The sequence below is a fragment of the Podarcis raffonei genome, chromosome 3 (assembly GCF_027172205.1).
Source record: "Podarcis raffonei isolate rPodRaf1 chromosome 3, rPodRaf1.pri, whole genome shotgun sequence".
Classification (NCBI taxonomy): Eukaryota; Metazoa; Chordata; class Lepidosauria; order Squamata; family Lacertidae; genus Podarcis; species Podarcis raffonei.
In genome coordinates this window covers 105,953,409-105,981,043 of record NC_070604.1, presented here as the reverse complement: position 1 = coordinate 105,981,043, position 27,635 = coordinate 105,953,409, and the positions used below count along the sequence as shown (strand labels likewise).

Sequence of the window (27,635 nt, the reverse complement as noted above, 5' to 3'; positions counted from 1 at the left end):
TAATTCTCCAGATGTCAATCAAGTCCATATTGTCAGTCAGTTCAAAAAAGGTTTTTGGTAGTCTGCCATCTTTAGTTACAATCTGTCTCTGCGACTTGTCCATATTTGTAGATACCACTCCATTCATATCTCCCATCATGATGATGTTGTGATCCATGTAATCTAACAATGTCTCATGCAATTTCTTAAAAAATTCAGATTTCCCCTCATTTGGTGCATAAACTCCTATTATTAAAAATTTTTCTCCTTGTGATTGAATTTCGATTGCCACAAATCTTCTTTGATCATCTTTAAAAACAAATTTCGGTGACAGGCTCTCTTTGGCGTAAATTACAACTCCTCTCTTTTTGACCTTATCCGATGAAATAAACTCTTGTCCCAATCTTTTATTAATCAGTACTTTCCTGTGTAGCCTTATCACATGTGTTTCCTGTAAACAAATTAAGTCCAATTGTTCCTTTTTCAATAAATGAAAAACTTTCCTCCTCTTCTCCGGGGAGCTAAGTCCATGAATGTTCCAACTTAGTAATTGCAGAGACATGGTGTATTTATTCTACTTTCCTCCAACTGCTCCCAATAATTCCTCTTGTTCCGACGGTGGTATCACTTTTTCTAATTTGTCCAGTCCCAAGGATGGTGGTACTTTGTCTAGTACTCCTGGTTTCAAAGCTCTTAGCCCTTCTAGAGCCTCTTTTTGCAGGTCTTCTTCGTAATCTCTCAGGAATTTTTCCTTGTCTTCCACTGATCTTATTTTGAACTTTTTCCCTTTAAATGTAAAGGATAGGCCTTGAGGGAATTCCCACCTGAAAGCAATTCTATTACTTCTCAGCAAAGCCACCAAATCTCCGTAGTTAGTTCTAAGATCCAATAAGTATTTCAGAATATCCTTGAATATCTCCACTCTCGAATCGTTTATTTCCAAGGACTTCTGGAAGTGCAGGCTCAATATTTTATCTCTCTCTTCTTTCGTTCAGAGGGTAACCAAACAGTCTCTCGCTCTGTTCTTTCTCCCTCCTCTTCCAAGTCTAAAGGCAGTTACTATCTTAAAATCTTGCTTAGCATCCAAGTTCCAAAATTCTGCAAATTCCTTCGTAAGAAAGTCACTCAAACTGTCCTTTTCCAATTCAGGGACCGCCCTGATTCTCAGATTAATCTGTTTTTCCTTAAGTTCAATCATAGACAGAAGCGACCGGTGGTCCTTAAGCTCTTTACATATAGGTGGAATCTTTTCCTCTACCGCCAGCACTTTTTCCTTTGCTTCCTCAGCTGCCTTTTGGTTCGAAGCGGATTCTTGCAGCAGTCTTTCAATAGCTTCTGTATTTGAGTTCACCTTCTGCCCCAAATTATTAATGCTAGTAGTATTTTGGTCAATTTTAGTAGTCGCTTCAGTGACTTGGTTACTTAATTTTTCCAAACTTTCAAAAATTTTATTTAATACTGAAGTAAATCCCTCTTCAGTAGCCATTCCTTTAGGCCCAACTTGTGCAGGATCTTTCCCTTGTACAGAATCTTTTCCTTGTGGTGCAGAAGGGGCAGGTACAGATGCAGGGGCAGATACAGATGTTCTACGCTGCTGCGTTACACAAGTCTGCTGCTGTCTAACCTTTCCCGATCTTGTTGTCTTTTCCTGAAGCAAGTCTGCCATACCCCTTTATCTAGGAATCTGGAAGTCAAGGTCAATCCCACAGTCAAAACTTGTTTTGCTTTGAAAGTTTCCCAGGCCAGTCGAGAGTGGAAAATCCCCTGGCTAGTTGCAACAATTTCAAAGTTCCTCTAGGGGGACACAGTAGCAATCAATAGTGTTACAATAAAGTCTCTCTTCCGATTTTCCAAAGTCCCCCTTTTACAAAAGAGAAAAGCAACAGTTCCAAATTCAAAGTAACCCTCAGAGTAAAAGTGTCTCACTTGCAGAGTTAACTGTCACAAAGTAACATTGTCCATAAATAGTGTGATTCTCAGTACAGCGATTTTATTAGTCGGGCAGTCCGTTCCCAAGGATTAAGTGGTGGTCTTTTAAATAATATTTTTATTAAATTTTAACAGAAAAAAGGTTACAAAACAATAGACAGAAAAGTCAAAAAGCACACAAAAGATACAAAAACCAAAATTTAACATAAAAAAGTAAAAAAAAACAAAAACCCTCTTTTCAGTTTCTTACCATTCATTTACTTATTTTCCTGGCTTCCTCTCACTTCCCTTTTTTGTATTCCATTTAGAAGTTGGTTCAGCAAATTCATACCTTCTTATTTTACCCTTAATTATTTATCCTCATATGTTGTCACTTCAGATTTCTATCTAATATCAATCCATTCTTACAGGTTCTTATTTTACCTTATTACTAGAGCTGCTTCATTACGTTTCGACATCATTACCATTTAAAAATTTTACAGTTGAATTTACCATTAATTTCTTTAACCTTATCTTACCTTCTAAACCTTAAAGTTTCAAAATTTCAGAATTTAAACCATATTTAAACTTAACTCCTTCACACCTTTCTGCTAAAGCCAATTAATTCCTTTCCAGCACATTTTAGTATTTCATTAGTGTTACACTAATTCCAAAAGTAAAATAGTTTATAAAGAAGAGATTCTCATTCTGGATTTATCCAACGTCCCTTTTTCCTGGTTTCGGATAATGTCAGTCCTTCCACCATTATGTTCTATCCATCAATCGGGTGTTCTAATATCAGAGGCTCTCAAGTCCCTTCTGTGCCCCCTCTGCAGGTTTTCTTGTTCCTGTTTAAACTTGCTCGCATCCCTGTCCCTTGTTGGATTATTGCATGTTTTCTTCCCTTTCTCCTTGGGGAGTGAATCTCCGGGGAACTCCATACAGAAATATTCTCCATTTTCTTTTATCAGATTGCTCCATTCCCCGATACTCCACTCCCCAATATTTGATTTGTAATCCAAGAAGTAGTTGTTCCAAAAATGATCATCAACTTGTTTCACAGTCCCACCAGAGCTAATGACTTCCTTAACTCCAAAGTTTAACAGATGTTCTCCAAGTTCAATCTTCCAGTGTTGCAGCTTTTGGTCATGCGGAATTTTAAGTCTCTGTATCTTTTGAGGTGCAATCGCAACCTCTTCCGTCTTCCTCTGCCATTGGACTTGCCTTGTTGAACCAGTTTCCTGTAATGGCTGTTGTGAGGTTTCTTTAACTTCGTTTCCTGTTAGTTCATCTTTACTAGCTGGAGCAGATATAAGATCCAACTTTTGGTTCATCAAGATCACTTTCTCATCCAACTGCTGCAGCACGGCATTTATTTTGCCAAGGGCAGCAAGTAAGGCTTCCTCCCTATTCATTTTCTGTCAAGGTCAAATAGCTGGTCCCACGGTCTGATTTTCACAGATGTTATGTCTTCCCTGTAAATTGCAACAAACACACTGGCTAGCTCCCTCTAGGGGATACAATTACTATTTAAAGTCCTTAAAAGTGTATCCAACAAAGGGAAATTTACTTTCGATTTTCAGATTCTTTGTTTCCTTTCAATATAATGCAGACAAGCAGAAAGCGGCATTAGAATTATTTTATTTCTCTTTTAGTTCTGTCTGTCAGTAGTTTTCCCGTTTTCAATTAGTAATCATCACCGACAGTTTCTGTCCTGACATTCCGTCCCCAGGTTTGGGACGATGGAAGCTTGTATTCTTTCACTCTCTTTGCAGGATTAAAAGGTCAAAAATTCTTCCCCCCTTTCCTCCTGCTGTCCAGGGGTTTTTTTATAGTTATAGATGCAGGAAATTTCAATCTTAAAATCATTTTTTCCGGCTTTTTAGCTTATAAGATCTTTGCTTCGGTCTGTTTACAAAAAACGGGAGGCGGACTTCCTTTTTACACCTTCCCGCTTCGGTGCCAAATTCAAAGTTGTTCCTTTGATCAAAGGGGGAATTCCTTTGATCTCCCGATCTTTCAATTATCCTACTCACGGGTTGTTGTTTAAAAGCCAAATTGTCACAGGAAAGAGGACAGCGCTCTCCGACATCAGCTGTGCAGCTTCGCTCCGCAGAAGTAGCAATTGACTCACAGCACCGCGCCAGCATCCCGTCTCGCTCTGAAGCCCTTTACAGGGTTCCTTTGCCGATGGGGGGGCGCAAAAGGTGCCCGCCGAGTCCCACGGTCGCAGGCTTCACCGCCTGCTGCAGCGGTAGGACCCAATTTCTGCGGGGCTTTCTCCCTCTAGATCAGAGGGAATCCGCCATTGTCGGAGGCGCCGCCTCCTGAAGTCACCTAAGTGGTGGTCTTTTACTCCTTTTTCCTCCACTTTTCTTGCAGGCAACATATATTTTCTCCTCTTCCCTCCCCTCTCCTGCAATTCAAGGAGGGAAATCTTTTGATTTGACGTTAGGATTTAAGTCTTTTTTAACCCCCACTCTCCAGCGTTAGCTTAATCAGTCTTTGCTTTGATCTATATACAGAAAGGAAGGCGGACTTCCTGTTTGCGCCTTCCCGTTTCAGTGCCAAATTAATCTTCTTATTCTTAAATCCCCGGGTCTTTGAACTTGACCTACTCACGGGTAGTTGTTTTTTAGCCGAATTGTCCCAGGAAAAAGGTCAGCGCTCTCTGGTAACGGCTGTGCGGCTTCGCTCCACGGAAGAAGCAGTTGGCTCCCAGCACCGCGCCTGTCTCCCCGTTCCGCTCTGGGACCCTTTACGGGGTTCCTTCGCAGTTAGGGGGGCGCTAAAGGTGCCCGCTGAGTCCCACGAACACAGGCTTCTCCCGCCTGTAGTTTCCTAAAGGGTCCCCGCGTCGCCATCGTGGTTAGACCCGATTTCCGTGGAGTAATCCCCTCACAGCTGGAGGGAATCCGCCATTACCGATGGTGCCGCCTCCGGAAGTCCTCCAAGGCTGAGACTTTGTCCCAGGCTTGGAAATGTTCATCTGAACCATCTCCAGTCATTTTTATTGTCTGTACCACCTTCCATGGGACACGGGTGGCGCTGTGGGTTAAACCACAGAGCCTAGGACTTGCCGATCAGAAGGTCGGCGGTTCGAATCCCCGTGACGGGGTGAGCTCCTGTTGCTCGGTCCCAGCTCCTGCCAACCTAGCAGTTTGAAAGCATGTCAAAGTGCAAGTAGATAAATAGGTACCGCTCTGGCGGGAAGGTAAATGGCATTTCCATGCGCTGCTCATTTGCCAGAAGCGGCTTAGTCATGCTGGCCACATGACCTGGAAGCTGTACGCCGGCTCCCTTGGCCAATAAAGCGAGATGAGCGCTGCAACCCCAGAGTCGGCCACGACTGGACCTAATGGTCAGGTGTCCCTTTACCTTTTACCACTCCGCATTACCCCTTGATGAAAGACACTTTATGTCACATGAGAAAAGTATCTTCTCCAAACTTCCTTTCATCTGAGAAAGGAAGCTGGTAAAGGGCACCTCTAGCTACAGAGGTCACTTTGAGTCTTTATTGATAAGAGATTAATCCACGAGTGCCCCCAAACTCCAAACCTAGCTTTTCCAGAGTTGACTGACCCCACCCAGAGTAGGCACCTTTCCAGGAACTGCTCACCCATAGTGCCTCTATCTTGGAAGGGTTCAGACTCAGTTTTTTGGCACTCATCCAGCCCACTGCTGAGTACAGGCACTGAGGCACTGGGCTAGGGCTTGCACAGCATCTCCTGAGTCAGTTGTTACAAAGAGCTGGGTATCATCAGCATGTTGAGGACACTAATCTCTAATTTGATATGTGGCAAAGGGATATTCTCTGACATAGAGTGGAAAAGGTTTAGTCAATATTTCTTGCCCAAAGTATTCCCAGATGAATGAAACTAGTATGCCTGGAGCCAGTGCTATGGAAACATCTTTTTTCTTCCTTTTTTTTAGCATGAAACGGGCAGCATCACTGAACTACCTGAATAAATCCAGTGAGGATTCCTTCCAGGTGAGAGCACCATTTGCTATGTTCCCAAAACAGCATGAGCTGCAGGTTATTTTCACTGCAAATGGACAAAAAAAATATTCAGGTGCAGGGAAAGAGAGTTAGATCAGCTAAGGTGAAAAGTATAACCTGCCAGAATGTGTAAATTCCCCGTGGGTATTGATATCACTGCTGGAAGGGATATAGTCTGGATTAAGTGCAGGAGGAAACATAGTGGTTCAGTTCGCACCTAATTCTAAGCCAAACTTTGGCTCATCAGTCATGCAAGCTCCCAGAGAGCAGATCTAGGCCACCTTGCTCTTCTGGCCATGCTGCTGCTGAGAATTAGACCATGGCTTGGTTTAGCGCATCATCCGAACCTGAGCTCATGCTTTGTCCTCACAGCAGCAGGACTGGAGGAGGAGCAAAGTGGGAGCATTCTTCTCTCTGGGAGTCCACACGCTCACATGTTCATGTCAAGCCATGGTTTGGCTTAGCATTACATGCAAGCCAGGTCACAGATCTGGAAGTATGCATGTGTTTGAAATATTTGCTCACATGTTCATGTCAAGCCATGGTTTGGCTTAGCATTACATGCAAGCCAGGTCACAGATCTGGAAGTATGCATGTGTTTGAAATATTTGCTCACATGTTCATGTCAAGCCATGGTTTGGCTTAGCATTACATGCAAGCCAGGTCACAGATCTGGAAGTATGCATGTGTTTGAAATATTTGCTCACATGTTCATGTCAAGCCATGGTTTGGCTTAGCATTACATGCAAGCCAGCTCACAGATCTGGAAGTATGCATGTGTTTGAAATATTTGCTGCTGTAGTATTTGAGAAGTTCCCCTGGGTAAGCTGGAAATCAAGTGTGAGGCAAGGATTTCCCCCTCTTAACTTCTGAATCATCACTGTGGGGTGCCTTAATTATCACTTCTGCAACAGGACTGGTGCAGTTTGCATCTCTCAGGGCTAACATGCCGTGCTACATTGAGAGAAATCTGAACACTTGCTGGTTACTTTTCATGTTTTAACACAAGCTCTTGGTCTTAATGAATACAAGATTGGAATATGTAAGTGAAACTGGGTTTATTTTTTTAGGATTCCCAGGGTCTTCGGGCTGAGAGCAGAGGCCTCAGTGCAAGCAGTGTGGATCTCCCTTCTCACACCTCCTTGGTCACCTCTAACTGAACCTACCACATTATTGATCGCCGCACCCCATCTCAAATGTTGACTGCTTCACCGTACTGATACTTCCATCTCAAGCTGATCGCTGTTTTGGATACTTCATCTGTAACGTCCTCACATGTTAGAATGCTCATTATTGCCTCTCGTGTTGATATCACTACAGTGGAAGAGAAGTGTGTCCTGTCATTGGAAAACACTAACCCACAAGGGACCATTGCCAGACCGGAAAGGGGAGCTCCCTCCTTCACCAGCTGTGGAATAGCAGCTTTGGTGAATGCATCCACCCCCATGTTTGCAAGCTGTGTTTTACCGATTGCACAGAATCGAGTTCCAGTATCTCTTCCTTGACCCGCTGCCTTGCTGAACTTTGGGCACAGTCTCAGCCTCTTCCTTAGTGTACATCCTTTCCACCAGATAGCATTGCTGAGAGAAGCTCTCTCGTCCATGCTCTCAAGCTGGCTTGCTCATTCCTTCGGTGCCTGACCCTGATAGTCCCCAGTACCATCTATTTTTGCACAGTATATCTCCCCCATCACCCACCCCCGGCAGCCTTCTAAGGCTAGGCTCTTGCCAAATGAGTATTCTTGTGTCTGGGGGTTGTACTGCAGTAGCAGAAAGGAAGGGACATGGAAATACGATGGCTAGTTAGCCAATTTTGTGGGGGATTAACTTTGCCTAACCAAAGCAGAGGTGGGAAACCTCTTTGCTCCCTCGAGGGCTGCATTTATTCAGGTCTCTTGTGGGCCTCATGACAGCAGTGGGCAGGGCTGGAATCACCTCCTCTCTCTGTATCACCCACCCACCCACCCATCTAGTCCATACACACACTCGGCCCGCTTACTTAAAAGGACACAAAGAGACAGGCATCGACTTCACAGAGATTCGGTATGTATACACTCCACAAGTCTTGTTCCCACTCTAGCCTCTGGCATCGCCTGTGTCTGCCTTAGCATGAGCCACTGTAGTGCAGAGCAATGAAAATAACCGCAGGGAGAACCTGCCACTAGCCCTGTGTTACTACCCGTGATTTACTTCCGATTGTTGTTGTTTTAATTTAATAATTAAAAACGATCACAGAAGCCATTTTGCCAAGCGTCTCCAGAGCAGATCTTGCTGTCGAAACACTTCTTGGGTTTTACATCTGCCACGCATGACAACAGTGACAATGAAACTAGGGAGAGAGCAGCTGTCTCTCAGAAATGAGCATGCATTGTTGTACAGGGACAGAAATGTTACCGGGGGTGGGGTGGGGTGTTAAACGAGCGCATCACCTCGCCTCTTATTCAAAATAAAATAGCGTGGTTTGAATGCACAAAGGTCTCTTATACCAAGTCAGACCGTTAGTTCATCTTGGCACAGGGCTGGCAGCAACTCTCTAGGATGGATGGGGAAACCAGGCCTGCAAAGCCATTTTGAAGCAAGTCACACCCACCTGCCTGACATCTGATGTCGGGTATGGGGCAAGTGAAGACATGGCTAGGTCAGAAGGGGGTTTGGAGGCACCAAGGATCAGCAGCACCTGCAAAGACCAGGGTTTGTATGGAATCTAATGCAGCTTATAGGTAAAGGTAAAGGGACCCCTGACCGTTAGGTCCAGTCGTGACCGACTCTGGGGTTGCGGCACTCATCTCGCTTTACTGGCTGAGGAAGCTAGCATACAGCTTCCAGGTCATGTGGCCAGCATGACTAAGCCGCTTCTGGCGAACCAGAGCAGCGCACGGAAACGGCGTTTACCTTCCCGCCCGAGCGGTACCTATTTATCTACTTGCACTTTGACGTGCCTTCGAACTGCTAGGTTGGCAAGAGAAGGGACTGAGCAACGGGAGCTCACCCCCTTGCAGGGATTCGAACCGCCGACCTTCTGATCGGCAAGCCCTAGGCTCTGTGGTTTTAACCTACAGCGCACCCGCGTCTCAATGCAGCTTATAGTTGATGCTTATACAGAGCCATACATGCCTCCTTGAAAGCACTGTGGTCTTTTAATTAAGGAGTGTACATAAATGTTAAAAAAATTAATAAATCTGCCTAGTATTGGTGCTTGCATAATGCCATACATGGCGCTTTGAAGCACCAGCAGACAATTGATCTCACACAGTTTAATTTCAAACCACGCAAGCAAAAACAGATCACCTGATGCTATGGTAATATAAAATGATTGGCAGGTGGGCAGCCCCACCCACCCTTGCTCAACTTGGCCCATGGGGTTGGGAGGGGGCAAGGTTCTGACCCACCAGCAGCATGCAGTAGATTTATGCTTATAAAATTTATGCACTGCTCTCTACTTAAAGAAGTCGACCAAAAGGTACAATGATATGACTTAACATATTAGAAACAGACCTACCAGTACAATATGAAATAACTGGTATTGCCCTAATGACTAGGAAAACAAAAATGACCTTGTGGAAACAATGGCAAGGTTGGAGAGAGCATTCCATAACTGCACAAGCACTCTTTTGAACTGGAGACAAAAGGCTGAGCCTAAGACAATCGCAAAACACACTCTTCATGCATTGAGGTGTAGTCCTGCTGAGTGATAAATGATTCTGCACTCCACCCACTCCACCCAATTCTATGTTTCTTTTAGCCTTTAAAAGGGGCTTTCCGGTATGGTAGACAGGTACAGGTGTAGCCCTCCCAACTGCTGTAGCTCTGCAATGGTACCCACCGAATGCTTGCATTTATCTTGTAACCAAAAGTTGTGGAAGTTGATACCACATCATGATTATTTTTTCATGGAGAAATGTGCTTTCATAGTAGGTAGGGCAAAAGAAGGGCGCACCTAAATGCAGCACTGCGGCTTACAAGGTGTGGACAACAGGTAGAAAATCAGTAGGCAATGCCGTTCTCGCTGTATCTCAACCTAATGTGCTACTCGTCGCGGAGCACTGGAAAACGAACACAGGAGCCGGACGGGACGCGTGTCAGTTGCACGTGGGAAACATCCTCCATTGACTGGTGTCATTTGTGCCGCTTTCCGAGACGGATGCGGCGCTTACTTCAAATAACTGCAAATACACCTGGGAACCCTGCGTGGTTCACTAGTAAAGCACTTGTGCTGCGTGCAGAAGGTCTCAGGTTCGATCCCCGCATCTCCAGGCGGGGCTGGGATGAATCCTCGCTTGAAAGCCCTGTCGAGCCCCTAACCGCGTCCGCGCCTTTCGACAAGACTGAAATGCCCACGGACCAATGGTTCGACTCGGCTTCCCCACGTTCCCGCAGCTGACTTAAAAAATAAATAAACACACGCATCATTTAAACAACCGTTCCGCTGCTTCTTGCAAAGGGTTGGACTCGAGGACCTTTGGGGGTCCCTCTCCTAACCATTCTAAGATTCCGCCGCCTTTGCCCTGCACGAACATTGCCCCGCCTTCCACCCGCTGCAAATGGAAACCCGAAATATCGGTTGAATTTCCTAAGACCTTTCCCCTTGGAAGTTGTGCGGTTGGGAGAAAAAGGAGGCGTTGGTGGGAAAGCCGACTCGGTGACGTCACGTGGAGCCCCGCCCCTTTGTCCTTCCCTTCCTCCCACCCCCGCCCCACACAGCGTTCTCGGCTCGCGCTCGGCCTCCCGCCTCTTTTTCATTCGGCGGGCAGGAATCGCTTCCGGGGTCGGCCGGAGAACGCAGGAAGTGACAGGTAAGGGCTTCGCCCCCTTTTGCTTCTCCCTTTACCCAACCCAATAGGGGAGTGGGCCCGAGACCCCCTCCTCTATTCCTGGCTTGGGAGCTGCGCGCGCTTCTTCCCCTGAAGGGGATTGGCGGTTTGGGCGGGGGCGGAGTTTGAGGGTCAGGTTCTCCCCCTCCCACCGTCTGGCTGCCGCCCCTGAGGGTGCTGGTTGCCTCCGCCCTCCGTCCCCTCACCGTTACCTGGGAGGCCCGCCTGGGCTCCCCTTACCTGTGACTCGAGGGAGAGCAGCCCCCGCCCCCCGGTCTCACCTGGAGCGGCTTCTTTCGCCTCATTCCTTCCTTCCTATATTATTATTCACTCCTTCGTTGGCTTACTTAAATTGTTTAGACGCTCCCGGGTTCGAAACACGGGTGCACGGAGTGAAGGAGAGTGCGAGTGCGAGTGTACCATGGCGTTGTTTTTTCGACGTTATTAGTATTCAGTTGCTTTTTAGTGAGGGGTTGCTTTTTAGTTTCTTCCCCCAGCTTTTCTTTTTTGATTCTATCTGTAAGCTGCCTTGAGTCTGGGGGGGAAGGCGGGATATAAAAAAATAGAATGATAATAAGAAAGGTAATCAGCAATGCAATAACACAGAGAGGGTTTTTAAAAACTGCTAGAAAACACACTACAAAAAGGAGAGAAATGCACTACTAAATAAAGGGGTTGGACTAGATGACGTTTGTCCCTTCCAACTATGCAATTTTATGATTCTAAGGAAACAAATTGATTGAGAGGTGGGCCTTTTATGTGTTTCTGGAACACCAAAGTAAATGACAGTGCTTTTCCTTTCATTCATTCATGGTATTATAGTGCTTTTGTTACTCTGTCCCTCCTGTTTGTAGGTCATTTCCTTCTTGGTTTTATTTTTTCCTTATTTTATTTGGGATTGTGTTGTTTTTTTGCATGCAAAGCAAGGATATTAGATGTATAATGGTTTTTGCTGCATAGTGTCTCAACGTAATATGAATTTTAAAAATATTTTAAAAGAAAATAAAACACTGTGTCCCCAACATATACACCTGCATAGACTCCAGCTGTTGCCCAAGAGAAGCTCTCTTGCATGTCTTCCCAACCCCCACCATCTTTTTATGCTCCATATCCCAATCAGTACAACCCACCTACTTGCACATCAGGCTTTGTGACCCTGCACCCATCCATTCCCCCTGTCTTGACAGAACAGTCTGCCCTTTTGATGGAAATTCAACAGGTGTTTTCCCCATCACTGCATTGCTAGACTGCAAATGAAAGTTGCATCTCCTGAGTCTTCCTATCGATGATGAAGATGATGGAAAGCAGGGAAAATATGGTGTCAGTTGTATTTCTGCCTAAAACCTTCCTGTACTGTGACTCTGCCCCATTTATTTCAATGGTGCACTGTTGTCTGACTCTCAAGACAGGAGTGGGCAGAAGGTGGATCTTGACCTACTGTTTTATACAGACCATTAGGCAAGATAACTTTTCTAATGAAGCTATACCTAACCATGTGGGAGCTCAGAGTAAAGTGGAGAAAACCTTATCTTAAGGGTCAAAGCAGAAAAAGGATAACCTTTTCTTGGTCAGAATTTGAATTAAAATAAATAGGTATAATACTGTAGTAAATTCTAAAGGGAGGTTCCTCAAGGATCCTTGCTTTGACTGGGTGTGGGTAGGATACTGTGATCACAAAATAATAATAAATCTGTGATGACACAGTAACAATTTGTTTTTGAAATATGGTTTATGATGAGGTGGCAATAGCTGTAGAAGTTTCAAAATAATTTGGAGAAGTGTACAGTTATAAATGCTAAAGAATTCCTAACAACGGGTTGGAGCCAGAGTAGTTGTATTTGAGTCCTGTTGAAGTAATGAGAGTTTAAGTGATGTCTAACTTTTAACATTTATTTTTTAATGGTACCTAAGTGCAAATAACCTCGTTCTGCTGCAACCCAATGTGAATGACAGATAACATCTGCTGTATATGAGATGAGTTATTCAAGGAAAATATAAATATATTTCATTTATGTATGTCTGTAGCACATACTGTACATACAGACTCCACTAGCAAACTGGCTTGAAACCAAAACAGCTAATTATTTTTCTACCTCATTTTCCATTTCATAAATTAACTAGTAGCAATGGCTGAATGCAATAATAGTCTAGCCAAGCAGTTTCAAAATTTTTATCATTGTTTACTACATACAAGTAAAATAGACATGGAATGATGGGAAATTGTTATGCACTGTATAGATATTAATGCCTTGTTCCTTGAGTAGACCCATGAAATACTACTTTAGGAAGCTGCTTTCACGTTTATATGTAAAGAAATTAAGGATCATTAAGGTTGCAATCCTTTTCTTACCTGGGAGTATGAACAGCAGTCAGCAGAACATTTCAAACTAAACATGCATATGATTGCTCCATGTGAAGCCATAAACAGCCTTGGCCTGTATACCTGAAGGAGCATCTCCACCCCCATCATTCAGCCCGGACACAGAGGTCCAGCGCTGAGGATCTTCTGGCAGTTCCCTCACTGCAAGAAGTGAGGTTACAGGGAACTAGGCAGAGGGCCTTCTCGGAAGTGGCGCCCTCCCTGTGGAACGCTCTCCCACCAGATGTGAAGTAAGGAACTACACAACTTTTAGAAGACATCTGAAGGCAACCCTCTACAGGGAAGTTCGTAATGGTTGATGTTTTGTTGTGTTTTTAATATTTTGTTGGGAGCCGCCTAGAGTGGCTGGGGTATAAATAATAAAATTATTATTACTATTTATTACACAAACAAATGTAAGGCATTTCAAAGATAAACCATCTACATAGATGAATGATAGCTGTATATAAATAAGGTATTCACATATTGAATACTGGGGGCTTCTTTGGTCATTGAATCTTAAATACTTTTTCTATTCAATAAGAGAATGAAAGGCTGCAATTTGATAATATCTGAGTTATTCTCATGGAATTAATGGTAATTACTCCTGAGTAGACAGCACAAGTTCATATGTAACTTACTTGCATATGAACACTTCCAAAATCAGTATGTCTAAAAACTGGCCACACATGGGAAATCATATTTTTGTGACTTCCCTCCCCTTGCCCCATACTGCTCCCATTTTGCTTTGTTTTCTAAACCTGTCCAATAAATAAATTTGCATGTCAATGGGAAGATGGGCAGGACAACTTCATTTAATACAACCCTATGTTGCCTGCGGGTGGCGCTGTGGGTTAAACCACAGAGCCTAGGACTTGCCGATCAGAAGGTTGGCGGTTCGAATCCCCGCGACGGGGTGAGCTCCCATTGCTCGGTCCCAGCTCCTGCCAACCTAGCAGTTTGAAAGCACGTCAAAGTGCAAGTAGATAAATAGGTACCGCTCTGGCTGGAAGGTAAACGGCGTTTCCGTGCGCTGTTCTGGTTTGCCAGAAGCGGCTTAGTCATGGCTGGCCACATGACCCAGAAGCTGTACGTCGGCTCCCTCGGCCAATAAAGCGAGATGAGCGCCGCAACCCCAGAGTCGTCCGCGACTGGACCTAATGGTCAGGGGTCCCTTTACCTTTATGTTGCCCCAAACCTTTGTGGCGAAGGGAAATGGCTTAACAGCACTCAAGAAAATGGTATCCTGTGCCTATAGCACTTCCCCTGTAGATGCTGTGGTATCATTACTCAAACTGCTCAAGATATAGAATTTTCTGTTGCATTTTCTGCAGGAGCTACAGTGTTACTATGGCTCGTATTACACTTGAAGAACTGAATGAACTGGATGATGAGGTCCCTGATGAAGAGGATGAACCAATGGATGGGGAGGAACAGAACAGGCTGTTTTCTCATTGGGAGACAGTAGCAAGCACTCACCAAGTGTCTCTCCCCCAAGGTATGAATTTGCATTCCAGTCACAATTTTAGGCTGCACCTCCAAAGAGAGGAGGAAGTATATTTTTAATCTGCAAGGCGAGGTCTGCTTCTACTTGCCTTTGAACGTCTGCCTTCACATGCACAGCCTCTAGCTCAAAACTGTTCCCACATTTCATTTTTTTCCCCTCTAGAATGCATGCACACCCACACACACCAAGGGCTTGTCCACATCTGAGCTTTATTTAGCTGTTAATCCACTCCCCCCGTCATTTGAATTAGACCTGATTAGTCCATATCCACATATATTTGAATTTGTATGTAAGGAGCCCTTTCAGCCTATCCTGTTCATACCAGTAGGCACTCCCTTTTGTGTTTGTTCCCGACTTCTAATTTATTGCTTCTGTTTTGACAAGCAAGGGCATACTTGCAGATAGTTGTGAGTGCACCTTTAAAAAAAAATCAAGGAAGTGAGCAAAAGCCAGGCAATTATAAAGTCTCATCACATACTTTTGCAGTTTTTTGGTTTTTGTTCGAGCACTCAGGAGCATGCCAGAAAAATAGGAGCACAGCTGGAAAAAAATGAAAGCCTTGAAAAGGTGAATAGCAGAAAGTGATGACTGATCCACCCACCCCAAAAGAGCAGAACAAATAGCCTGCATCCCTAAGTGAGATGCTATGGAGCCCAATTTCTCCCAATTTTAATGGATTGTCCCCATATCAGGTAAACCCAAATTTACAGAGGAAAAGCATTGAGATTGGTAGTGTTTGAATGGGCTATGCAATTTAAATGGGAATGCCAACAATTGCAAGCACACAGTAAACTGGTGTGGGCAGGTCACAAGCAGCTGTCATGCTTATCTACTCTAATGCTTTGTTTGGTGCTTTAAAAAAAGGCTTTTAAAATAATTTATTTAAATTTTGAAATGTGCTGCAGCGGAGGACGGGAGGGTGCTTTGTGACACAGACAAGTGAACCAATCAGTGCTGTGCACAGCCTGACTCTAGGAAGGAGGAGCAACAGATGGCTCCATGATTGACACAAGGGCCAGCCACTCAGCAGTGTGCAAATCCAGTTTCTCCTCTAAGCTAAAAAGCTAAGGTTCTTCTTATCCTTAAAAGATTGTATGTGTACATGGGCTCTCCCCAGAAATTGTGGGTTGTCTCCAGTGCTGTTGTTCTACTAGTGCAACAAACTTCCACTCGTGCAATGGTGTTTTCCTCTCCTCTCCCTTGCAGACCCCCACCCCCAACACCCTGAGGGTTGGAGGCAGTGGCGGAGGAAGCTGCTCGGGCACCTGGGGCGGTGCACCCACAGGTGGGGTGCACCGTGGGGCCTCTGGAGTCTGCCTGCCTCCTCCCACTCAGCTGCCCTACAGCTGGGGGGGGGAGGCAGCTGGCGGACCGTTTGGGCAGGGCGGAGCCTGTGCGCTCCCAAGAGAGATGTGTGGCTTAGACGCGCTGCAGGCCCTGCGGTGAGTGCCGCCCAGCGTTTTGTCACCCCCCTCAGTGGTGACACCCAGGGCGGCCCGCACCTATCGCACCCCCTTTTCTCTGCCACTGGTTGGAGGGCCCTTCAGACCCGATTTTCTCCGCACATGCTCCCTAAATCTGTTCTAGGATTTCCTCCAACCTTCTGGAGATGATTTGCGGAGGGTGCGGGGAGAAGAAGGGCAGGAGTTCCGTTGCACAAACAAAAAACCTTGTGTGAACAGAAGAAGTGCATTGGATACCACCCATTAAAACAACCAGCATCAGTCAAAACTATATAATACAACAACCAAGACAAGCTGCAAGAAGCAGATGGTTTTTTAAAAAACCAACCTCTCTCCTCCCTGCAGGAGAATATGGTTCTTGAATAGTCCTGTAGTGGCAGCTGGAGAAGGGAGAGGCCTCCTTGGCTGGAAAGTAGGGAGCTAGATTACTGGTGGCTCTCCATGCTGTTATGTCTCCTCTTTACATGTTTAGATCTATAGTGTACCCTATAGGTACTAATGAGGGTTGCTCGTTTTAAAAATGTAGGCTTCTACAGATTTTTTTTTTAACTTCTAAAGATATTTTTCAGTCTTAAAGTGAATTCCCCACTACTTGACTCTGTTTTGCTAGAGATGGCAGGTCCAATAATGCAAATGGCGCGCCATAACCAGACTCGAGAGCCTGTGCCCTACGCTACTTTATCACAGCATGAGAAGGTGAGCACTCTCACATATACAAACTTGTTTGTAAATAAAATAATGTATGTGTATATACCTGGCTGACATAGCTTTGTGGTATATTGTGGAGAAAAGAGTGTATAAGTCATGTAATATGTCCCTCTCCCCTCCAACATTCTTCAGAATAGCATCTGTGACTCTCCCAGCACTCCAATGCACTCCAAGTTTTTGCCATCCTTAAACTTGTACAAAATCTGTCCTCCTGGAATTTTATACTTGTCTACTCAGTAGCAGGCCTCTTTGAGTTCAGTTGTCTTGTTCCTGAGTAAGTGCATATGGTACGATCAAATCTTACGCAGGTGGGTCGCTTCTAAAGGATCTGTGTATAAACAGAAACCACATATACCCAAACCCTTGGAACCAACCCTGCCCCCATGGCTAGTGGGTTATGGGGAATGAGAGAGAATGCTCTGTACTCCCAGAGCCATATGCTGAGCTGGCTTTGCCCAGCAAGCAAGGCAGAGAGCTTACAAGCTCTTCACGCTGGGTAACCCAAGTGAACCCACTATGGAAAGAGTTTTAAAGTTCTTTGCTGTGTTTGTTGGGCAAGTCTCGCTCAAGGCATGGGCTCTGGGAGACTAGGGATGCACGTGCGAGTTCTCACGGCCACTCATTTGGCCCCACAACATCTCAAGCAAGCATCCCAGAGCTGGTGCTCTGACCAGGCCTTTCCTCCCAAGCAAGGCAGAGAGTTTAAAAGCTTTTTATGCGCTGGATAACCCCAAGCAGGCCTGTCTTCAACCGCATATGGTTGAAATCGTGCAAGTTAAATGGGTGTAAGATGCAGTCATACTGTATAGCAGGGGTGGCTACCACAGATTTTGGGATGGCTCACTGGGACCTTCTGACACTTTGGCAGCAAATCAGTGGTGACTTAAACCACCACCACCCAAAATTACCCCCCCGCCCTTTAAAAAGTTTCAGTTGTTGTTTGCCTTTGTTGTGCTTCCCCAAGTGCCTTCAGATACTTTTTGGCAATTTCCTGTGAACCAGGGCTTGTAAAAACACCCCAAAAACATCCCTTTCTGACTGCATGTTTCAGCATCCAGGTGCACTATTAATAGTGCTAGTGGAAAACTGCCTGCGATGTCCTTGGCAGGCTGCAAAGAGGAACAATAACTTGATTTCTGCTGAACGCATCACAGCTGGTGATGGCACAGTGATTAGCATAAGTAGGTCAACAGAAGCTTCCTGTAGTTTTGCACCAATGGCTGTTTGTACACTACACCTTTGAAGCACATTCAAATCACATTCTTTCCCTCAAACAATTCTTGGCACCGTAGTTTCTTAAGGGTGGCTGGGAATTGTAAAAACTAGGTTAAACTACAGGGGAAATTATGCATTTTGAATGCGCTTTATAGTGTGTACACAGCCAGTGTCTGATGAAGAGATACAGATCTCTAATTATCATTCTCAAGCACATCCAAAGCACAGAACAACAGAATGCAAACAGAGCACTATGCTGGCTCTAGAAAATTAGTGTGCCAAGTTCCCATGGTTCCAGGTGCTTACCCAGGGTTCATGCCTCCTTTTCAAATGAGGCACAGCGGAGACTTTGGTGTCTTTATGATACATGGTTTATTTACACTTATATACAGCCTGAGCCTGCGATAGCACAGTTCACAGCATTAACACTGTAAAAGGCTCTTGTTTCTCCCCTTGGATCCAAACAGAAATCAAACATGCTCTCAGGCATTGCTCTGGCTCGTCTCTCCAGCTGGCTGCTTTCCCTCTAGGTTGCATCACTTCACTCTCTCTTTTTTTTCTTTTTGGGTGGCATCACTTCACTCTCAACTCCAAACTCTAGCTTTGTCCTGCTAAGGAGCTGCTGGAGGGGCCTCACCCACTTGCCATCTCACACAGAGCCCCTTTCCTGTGTTTCCCTTAACAGCCGGTCACCAGGCTATCACCTCAACACGGGGCTTATATTTGAACACTTGCTGGATCCAGGGGTCAGAAGGATCTCGCATACAGCTTACTTCCCCCAATCCCAAAATTGTGACCTTATTGTTGGAGACATAGCTTTTTGTTGGGCATTGGCACGAAGGTGCAAGAAGCACCATAGCAGATAGCCTCTTTGCTGCAAGGAAGAAATGGGTGAAGAAAATGCCCATGGTCATGGTAGTGGTTGCTGCCTTTGGGCAAGTTCCTTGGAAATGGGTACTTAATTACCTGCCCACCTTTCTGCTGGGTATATGCTTCTGCCTGAATGTATGTGCATCAGCCTGCCTGTGTAAGCTACTCTTCTCCTGGCCTACCTCTCACATAATGCCCTTCCCAAACACTCTCTCTTTTTTGTTCACCCACCACTGCCAATTGCAGTGATGGGCATCTCGCTAGTATTATCTTCCTGTTGTCATAACGTTAGCTCATCCTCTGCATATCAGTACTAACAGGATCAAAAGCATGCACAACCTTGGGATTCTTCAATACAGATGTCTATATTGAATTCAGTCCACCTGGTCTTCTGTTATTTTTAATGTCATGTGAGCGAAAATTACTTTAAAGTAGTTTCTGTTTTCCCCTGGTTGTTGAAGGAGCAGTAAGTCTATATTTGTCAATCTACAAGCACTTCCTTGTCTTTTGTTTGATTCCTTGGACCTGTATTTGTATGGAGTCAGAAAGCAAGGTCAGCTTTCAGTTTTAGTGAGAAAACTGCATCCATTTCCTGAAATGCAGCTTGACTTTCAGGCACACAGAGGTGCCCTCAAGCTCCTGCAAGTATCCTAGATCCTTCAAATATATTTTCCAGTATTCCTTTTGACTCAATTCAGATGTAATAACAAACCAATAATAATTATTATGAGAATGAGTAGGTGTTCTCTCTTGGTTCTCTCATTCCTTCATACGCAAGGTGAGGTTAAAAGCAGAAGCTTCTAATTTGTGTCAAACCATAGTTTCCTGTTTTCATCCAAATGCAAAAAACTGTCATTTCACAGACCAACATTTGCCTCATTCCCAAACCAGCATCAAATCATGGTTTGTCATTACATCTGAACTGAGTTTATATGGCCATAAGTAAGGGCAATAAAAGTGGTATTTATCAGCTTTAATGCAATTATACTACTTCTAGCCTTCCATGTTAAATTGTGCTACTGTCTCTGCATTTACTCCCTAAAGTAAAGTCTCTGAAGGTTTTTTTTTTGTTTTTGGTAGTTTTCTTTTTCATTTCTAGTTAGCCATAATAATTCCATGCAAATGCTTTATGGAAGAGTCACTTCATCCCCCCCCCTCTCTGTCCTGTTCCAACCCAAAACTGCATGCATGCCTTAGAAAAGTTGGATATTCTGTCTTCTGAAACATTGCATTGTGTCTATACAGCTGTTGCTCCAAAGACGTGCAGGGTAGTTCCTGGGACTGCTGAAGGCATTGTGTTGCCTTCTATAATTTTTCTGCACCATAAGGAGTTGGGTGTACACTTGTTGTTTTCTTTCTTTACCACCTGCATTGATGAGTTTCCTCCCGTCTCACTTTCCGTTGAGCTAGCTAACTTGACTCCTATAATATAAACATACAGACTTACCGGCTCCTGCTTTTTAAAAAACCCTTACATTAATAATTAATCATTCATTTCTGTGCCTTTAGTAATTTTTGTTTAGCTTGCCTGGGTAGATTGCACCCTTTAGGGCTGGGTTATACTTGTGGCTACGAGCTCTGTTTTTACAGTGTTCATAAGAGGAAAGGATGAGATTTGCGTCTTAGTGTAACAGCCGGGATAATAAACCTACCCTAGTGATAACTGACAAAATAACTATTTAAGCAACTTTTCAATGCTGTGGAGCTCCAGGTTAATGCTTTTATTAATTCAGGAACAATTAGCTAAAACAGTGACGCCTTTTATTAAAGTATATTCTGTAGATAGGACATTGTTATAATCCGTTTATTATCCTGACAAATATATTTTGAAGAATTTCCTAATTATCTGTAGTGGTTTAGAGAAGCAATAATGATTACCCTAGTGAAAAGCATCCTAATACCGTATGCTGTGTTGAGCGTGCTTTAATGCAGCTGATTCTTTAAAAAAACAACAACTTGGAAGATGTTACAACCTGTCACAAAGGAGAAATCTCTATTCTCTTTGTAACTACCAGTTTTTGCCTAACAATATTGAGATGTATCTGGCCTATGCTATCAGCCTTTCTGTTTGATTATTCCATGCAAAGAACCAGAGTGGTGTAGAATACTGAACTAAAGCTGGGGAGACCTGGTTCAAAGTCCCACTCTGCCAACAGCCTCACTTTGGGCCTAACCTACCTCACAGGGTGGTTGTTAGGCTAAACAGAAAGTGGAGAGAACAATGTCTGCTGCCTTGAGCTTTCCGGAGGAAAAGTGGAATATAAATTTAGTTAATATTTGGCAGTGGAGATGCAACACTTCATTTGCACAGGACAGAGTGTGAGTTACTCTTCCCTTCCCTCCAGTGCCAAAGCTTTTTCAGTACGTAATTCCCATCCTGTGTTGTTTGAATGCCTAGCTCTCACTAATTCTTTTTCCTTCTTGGTTCAGTGTGAGGAGATAGCCTACGAGGAACGACTGTACCCAGCTGGGAAATGGGCATGCATTACCAGAGGAGAACCCAAATATGAGCAAAGCATCTCTATGGGTTTCATGAAACTAATACGGTACATCTGCAAGGAGAACTCCCTAGGTATGTGGAAGCATGTGTCATCGTGGCAGGGACATGGAAGCCTGCAGCAGCTAGACCTGCTGGAACTGGAAAGGCCAGAGCTGGGTTTCTGAAGATCCTCCTCTTTCACTCTCTGGTGTCTTTATGTGTGTTTTTATCTAGGCCGTCAGTTGGGGATGACAGTGCCAGTGATCAACGAGATCCACCTGAACAAGGAGGGCACGGAATTGCTTCAAGAAGTCATCACTGCCTATTACCTCCCTGAAGAATTTCAACCTAACCCCCCTCTCCCCTTGGACCCCGACATCCAGATACAAGAGAGAGCACCACTTCGGGTTATCGCCAGGTGGGCCCTGACTCATGCATGCTAGGAATATGTTTTATGTGCCACAGGTCTCTAAAGGAAGGAAGGAAGGAAGGAAGGAAGGAAGGAAGGAAGGAAGCTTTCTTATCCTAGCTGGGAGAAAGGGAATGCATGGCAGGGAAGAAAGTGGCTAAGTGAGATCCTATTATGGAGACGGGAAAGAAAGCTGGCTCTCTCCAGTTCCCCCACCCTCCAAGATGTAGTGAAGGATAGAGGGATGGGTGAGCAGAGAAACAAGTTACAGCACTAGATCTTTATGGGCAATTGTTTTGTTGTTCACCTTGTGTAAAGGGTGTTTTATGGGACCACCACAGAAGAAACAATCCTACGGGAGATTCACCTTCTCTGGGAGTTGCTGGGCTCCACAGACAATGTGCTCCGCGAAACCTACTTGGTGGCTGCGTACCAGAACCCTGGCGTCCCTAACCGCCGCAATGAGATCTGGTTTATCCGGCGAGCAGATTGAGAGCACCTTGAATCCCTGACAAGATTACAATCCACCCTCCGTGACTGGATCCGGTTTAGATGGCAGTTTTGAAGGAGAGGAATGCACATCCTGACTCACTGTAGAATAGATGAAGTGCTCCTTCCCCCCCTGCGCGAACCAAGGAGTTACTAGTACAGATCTCCCTGAGATGGTTTCCACCCTACTCCTGCAGGGGGTGCTGTGGTGCTGTCGATGGAGCTGGCGTTGGAAGGAACAAGGGGTGTCTGCTTCAGTGGGCCCTGAGTGCAACCGTGCCACATTTGGATGAAGGCGCACTAGGAGCACAGGAAGCTGCCTTATGCTGAGTCAGATCATTGGTCCATCTAGTTCAGTATTGTCATCGCTGACCGGCAGTGGCTTCTCAGGTGTTCAGGTAGGGAAACATTCCCGGTCCCACCTGGAGATGCCAGGGATTGAACCTGGGACCTTCTGAATGCAAAGCAGTTGCGCTACCACAGAGCCATGGCCCTTCCCCCTCCTCGGGGATTGTATCAGGGATTGTAGCTGTTGTGCAACCCACAGCTCACATTCCAAGGGTTAGGTATCAATCCTGAAACGAATCTAGCGAGAGCAGGCTGGAACACCACTGCCTACACCCGTGCCCATAACTGGCAAATACTGGTGTACTGAGGCACAGGTTATGACTAAGTTACTTGTAGAAGGAGGATTTCACTTCTGATGCCTCGGAGTATCCCTTTTAGCCATGCGCACGAGAAGCTGCTAGTCAGCTTTGTTATCCAACAGCAGAAGAGCCGTTCCCACAGTTTGGGATGAGGTAGCTGTAGACTTCCTTGACTGGAATAATGTGAACACCTGTCCAGGAGCAAATGGGAAATCCCCGCCAGAGGGCTAAGGCTCAAAGGGAGATCTGAGAAGCAGAGATCTCTGGCCTATAAGTCCTCCTGTTTTCCCAAGAGCACATAGAGAGATAAATGCCACCCACTGGCTACCTCCTGCCTATGAGCCAGTTTCTCGATCAGGCAGGCTTGGTGCGAGCTGAGCAGGCCACAGAGTACGTGTTAAGTTGTCGCTGGCAGCATTTTTGTCGCTGTGTGTTGCGTTGTGCATTGACTGGTTGGTATCACACTCATGAATGCTGCTGTCCTCTCCCAAAGAAGGCTGGTAGCACAAAGCAAACCTGAAATAAAATCTAGCCCAACCCTCTCTGTGTATCTCATTTTACTGACTGTTGTGGCCTTCGACTCCAGTAACCGGTGGGGGTCACCACTCAGATGGAAGATCCAGAAACAACACAAAACCCTGACACCCAGAGAGTATCCAGGTGACATGCAAGACATCTGCTTGCTCAGAATCAGGTAGGTCATTTTGATACAAAGGAGCAGGCTATCACCATGCTGTCTTCTTAAACTGCTGTGATCAGGGAAGGCACTAAATAACCACCGTGCCTCTCCACAACTCAGAATGGGGAATACATCTGCATTAGAGATCAGATCTGACCATGAGAAATTGGAAGTCTTTCCCTCTTCAAGGAAAATTGGATAAGATGACATGCTTCTGTTAGTTATGTTCTGTGGCCAGTATATAATAGCCACTTACCAATATAAATTCCCACTCAGCTGCCCGTCTGTAAATGCATATTTTCTTTTTTCAGCAGTGAAGGGTGTGCATTGCCTTATTATTTGGAAGCCATAACCTTGACATTGGAAGCGTAACCTTTTAAGTTAATTGGGTTGAGTAGAAGAAGAAGAAAAAAGAGTGAATGGCTATCCATGGCTATCACCTTAGCAGAGCTAACTTCAATACTGTGCAGCAGTGGTAATACTCAGGAGTAATTTGTGAAGTATCATGTTGTTGCCTTTGTGTGGAAGAAGCAGATTTTGTAGGTTGGTGCTTGATTGCTTCTTAACATTGACAACGATCTCACCTTTTAAATAATTGTTTTAGAAGTTTGAAAACATGAAGATTAAGCCACTTTTTTGCAGTGGTAAGTCAGTTTTTTTAACATAATATCATTTCCTCCAGAGGCTGCTCTTGTCTAACAGTAGGCTTTTGTTGAAATGATGATGAATCAAAGATCTAACAGGAACACAAAGACACGCACAAATAGTAAAAAGCAAGGTATTTTAAACACATTAGAAACGACAGCTACCAAAGACATTGTGAGACACATACTGAATTGTTATAAGCCTAGGAACACATGATGCAGCAAAGGCAGAGGCATTAAATGTATTTGTCATCTTGATATATGAAGATAAAACTTAACAGGAGATCAGTAGTCCAGGCACCTGACAGAAGCAATAAGGCAATCTGGTTTTAAGAATTGAATAAGAATTGTATGGATTAATTCCACATTTTAAAATCAATAGGCCTGGATGGTGTAGCCATAGGGCTTGTTTTATTTAAAGCAAACACAAAACATCAAAGTTCTGTGTCAAGAAAAGGTGAATTCTGTAATCTGTTATCCATTAAATTAATATTTCTGACATAAAAAAACGCCCATTTATTCTGTGGAAATACTGATACACGTAATGATTTCTGTGTTCCCCCTACTGCCAAGGGAACCTCACAACCTTCTGTCTTCTTCTAATGAAAATGCTCTCTGATGTGCAGCTAGAAAAACGCCCAAGAAAAAAACAACAAACCCAGCCACCCTGCTATCTCAGTCCACAAAGTAGTCATCTTTTAAGGTTTATTGGTTTGTATTAGGGATACCTTTTAAAGCCAGCATTCTTTATGACGTGAAGGGGCTTAACAGGAATTTCCTGGGTTGGCAACGTATTAGTGTGAGATTCTAAATTGCTGTGTTCTGGTCCTGGAAGGACAAAGGAGTCAGGAATTTGAGTTGTGAGGTATTGACCCTAATTCCACCTTAGGAATGCCCCCCCTTCAGTATGAGATAACATCACAACCGAAGGAAGAGGCACCTACTGTCTGTTTCTGCCTGAAAAACAGCATCATGTAAGAATATGAAGGCTAGACACAGACTCAAAGTGAATTACTTACCAAAGCCATCACCTTTGCAAACAAGCTTCTTTGTGTTCTTTGTCTAGGGCAGGGTGGCTAACCCTGGACTCTGCAGGTGGCTGTTGGAGTCCAACATGGCTAGTGATAACAGGAGTTGTAGCCATATTCAACTATCTAAAGGGCTGCCACATGCAAATGGGGCAAGCTTGCCTTCTCCAGCTCCAGGCTCAATGACTATATGGTCTAATTGTGTGTTATGCCACGCCCCCTCCCAGCAGCCAGCTTATATTATGCTACGTGCCATGGCAGCCATTTTGTGACTGGCGCCCGCAAGCCTCACAATTCAAAATGTGCTCACTGTTCCAAAGAATCCGATGACGCCTAGGGAGTGCAGAACTCACCTGTGCTAAAAGAAGTCTGGCTGCTTTTGTACTATTTTACAAGCAACCCAATTGTGATGTGTGTGTGTATGTGTGTTCAAAACTATCATTTAAGATATTTTATATATTTCCCTTCAGCTTGGGTAAGAAAGGGTAAACATAACTACCTGCTAGTTTATTTGGGAGTAAAATTAATCATGCACACACAAACACATTCTACATAGAGGCTTATAATTCAATCAAAGTATTAGCCCACACATTTTCTCCTCAATATTCAGAAGCGAATAGCAGTGATAGCTACCAGGTGGGAGTGTTCAAATGAACAGCTTTATCCCGGTATTATGGGTAGCCTTCAGTGAGGATAACATTCCTTAAACTCCAAAGTATTTTCATATGTACTTTATAAGAGAAAGAGAAGAAATGCCACAGTTTGCAAATTCTTGGGAGTAAATGGCTCTTTATCCTGCAATTGAACAACATGCAAAACTCCCTGAGGTAACAAAGGCCATTTACCACACAGTAAGCATCTTGTGAGAACATGAACAAAGGTTATAATCTTTACAGCCTCATCCCTAGTTGCTAGCCTGGAAAGGAAATAGGGTTGTCACCCGCCCTGCTGTTCCCAGCTTGAGACAATAAAGAAATGGAATAGGACTCAGAGCCCTTTGATCTTCTCTGCCAGTGATCAGAGAGAGGAAAACTTCTCAGAGCCTGGAGACTAGTTTCTTTAATGGTTTTAGCAGACCCCTGTAAAGTATCCTCAGGCCAGGAGTCTGCAATGTCATGTTCCTCGCAGGCTAAAATCCACCCATACAGGTGTGATATGAATGCAACAATAATTTAAGTGTGAGGGTAGGATGTAGAAGCCATTTATAGATACTCACAGGTAATAAGCAGGGGGGAAATATATACATAGACCAAAAATATATATACTGTGAAACCTGAGATTTTCAAGAGCATATGCAAAAACTTTCCAAGTGGTTGAGAAGTTTGTCCAGCAGCAGATAACCAACTTAACCAATTTTGAACTTCCCAGTTTTACTTACTTGGGAACCCTTGATTGCCTAAAATAAAAAGCCCATTGACCAGAGAGACTATTGTCATGGTTTGAGTCAAGACATCTGGTAAGCAACTTGTCAGGAAGACTGAGAGGAACCAACTTATTTATTACTTCCCCAAGGGCTTGTGGTTTCCTCCTCCAAAGAAGCTACTTTCATTCATCCCTGGTTACAGACTGTAGCCAGACTCTGCACTTTTCAAGGTCTTAACCAGACTGCTTCAAATATACAGTACACTGGAGGTTCCTTGGTCTGTTTCCTTGGGAGAATTATTCCTTGGAAGAATTGTGTTGCTCATCTCTTGGGGGTGAAAAGTTGGGATGAGTATAAGAACCTAAAAGCATAAGATGAGCCTGCTGCCTTGGGCCATTGGCACATCTATTTCAGCATCCTGTTCTCACGCAAGATGCCTTTGGGAAGCCCAAAACCAAGACCTGAGCAGAACAGCAGCCCTCTCACCACTTGTGATTCCCAGCAACTGCTATGCAGAGCCAAACTGCCTTCACCAGTAGAGGCAGAATCTAGCCACTGAGAATCAGCCACATTGAGATTCCTGCATTGCAGGGGGTTGGACTAGATGACCCTTAGGGTCCCTTCCAACGCTACAATTCTGTGAATATGGGGATTCACCGAACCCTCTAGCGCAATTTGGGTAGGGTGCTGGCTGTTCATGGTGGGGGGAGGGAGAGTTCTGTTGTGGAAGCAGAAATCTTTGCATTGATTAAACACTTTAGTTGGAATCTGCCCAAGCAAAGCCTTATGAGGAACGTTTGAAGGAGCTGGGTATCTTTAGCTGGAAAAGAGGAGACAGAATTGGTGCCTGGAAGCTTTTATATGTGAAGGGCGGTCTACAAATTTAATAATAATACAGTGGTACCTCGGGTTAAGTACTTCATTCGTTCTGGAGGTCCGTTCTTAACCTGAAACTGTTCTTAACCTGAATCACCACTTTAGCTAATGGGGCCTCCTGCTGCCGCCAGAGCACGATTTCTGTTCTTATCCTGAAGCAAAGTTCTTAACCTGAAGCACTATTTCTGGGTTAGCAGAGTCT

General features: G+C 44.5%; 2 protein-coding genes across 10 annotated transcripts in view; both read left to right on the top strand.

Annotated features, from left to right (window-relative positions):
- The window catches only part of KLC4 (kinesin light chain 4), a 71,478-nt gene extending 63,351 nt beyond the window's left edge, over nucleotides 1–8,127 (top strand). For all 6 annotated transcript variants that reach the window (XM_053383414.1, XM_053383416.1, XM_053383415.1 and 3 more), the window contains 2 exons: nucleotides 5,821–5,878; nucleotides 6,958–8,127. In XM_053383414.1, coding sequence (XP_053239389.1) covers nucleotides 5,821–5,878; nucleotides 6,958–7,047 — 148 coding nt within the window. In that variant the 3' untranslated portion in view covers nucleotides 7,048–8,127. The remainder of the gene's footprint in view (nucleotides 1–5,820; nucleotides 5,879–6,957) is intronic.
- A 2,438-nt stretch (nucleotides 8,128–10,565) lies between these two features.
- On the top strand, nucleotides 10,566–23,385 carry LOC128411247 (heme-binding protein 1-like). Of its 4 annotated transcripts, none has more exons than XM_053383408.1 (6): nucleotides 10,566–10,679; nucleotides 14,391–14,554; nucleotides 16,637–16,722; nucleotides 21,250–21,391; nucleotides 21,533–21,716; nucleotides 22,026–23,385. In XM_053383408.1, the coding sequence occupies exons 2-6, from the start codon at nucleotides 14,407–14,409 to the stop codon at nucleotides 22,198–22,200; spliced, it is 735 nt and encodes a 244-aa protein (XP_053239383.1). In that variant the 5' UTR covers nucleotides 10,566–10,679; nucleotides 14,391–14,406; the 3' UTR covers nucleotides 22,201–23,385. The 4 variants fall into 4 exon arrangements, with proteins under 4 accessions (XP_053239383.1, XP_053239384.1, XP_053239385.1 ...); XM_053383409.1 differs by lacking the exon at nucleotides 10,566–10,679 and adding an exon at nucleotides 10,984–13,307; XM_053383410.1 differs by lacking the exon at nucleotides 10,566–10,679 and adding an exon at nucleotides 10,984–13,358 and having other exon boundaries at nucleotides 14,392–14,554.
- Nucleotides 23,386–27,635: the final 4,250 nt, after the last annotated feature.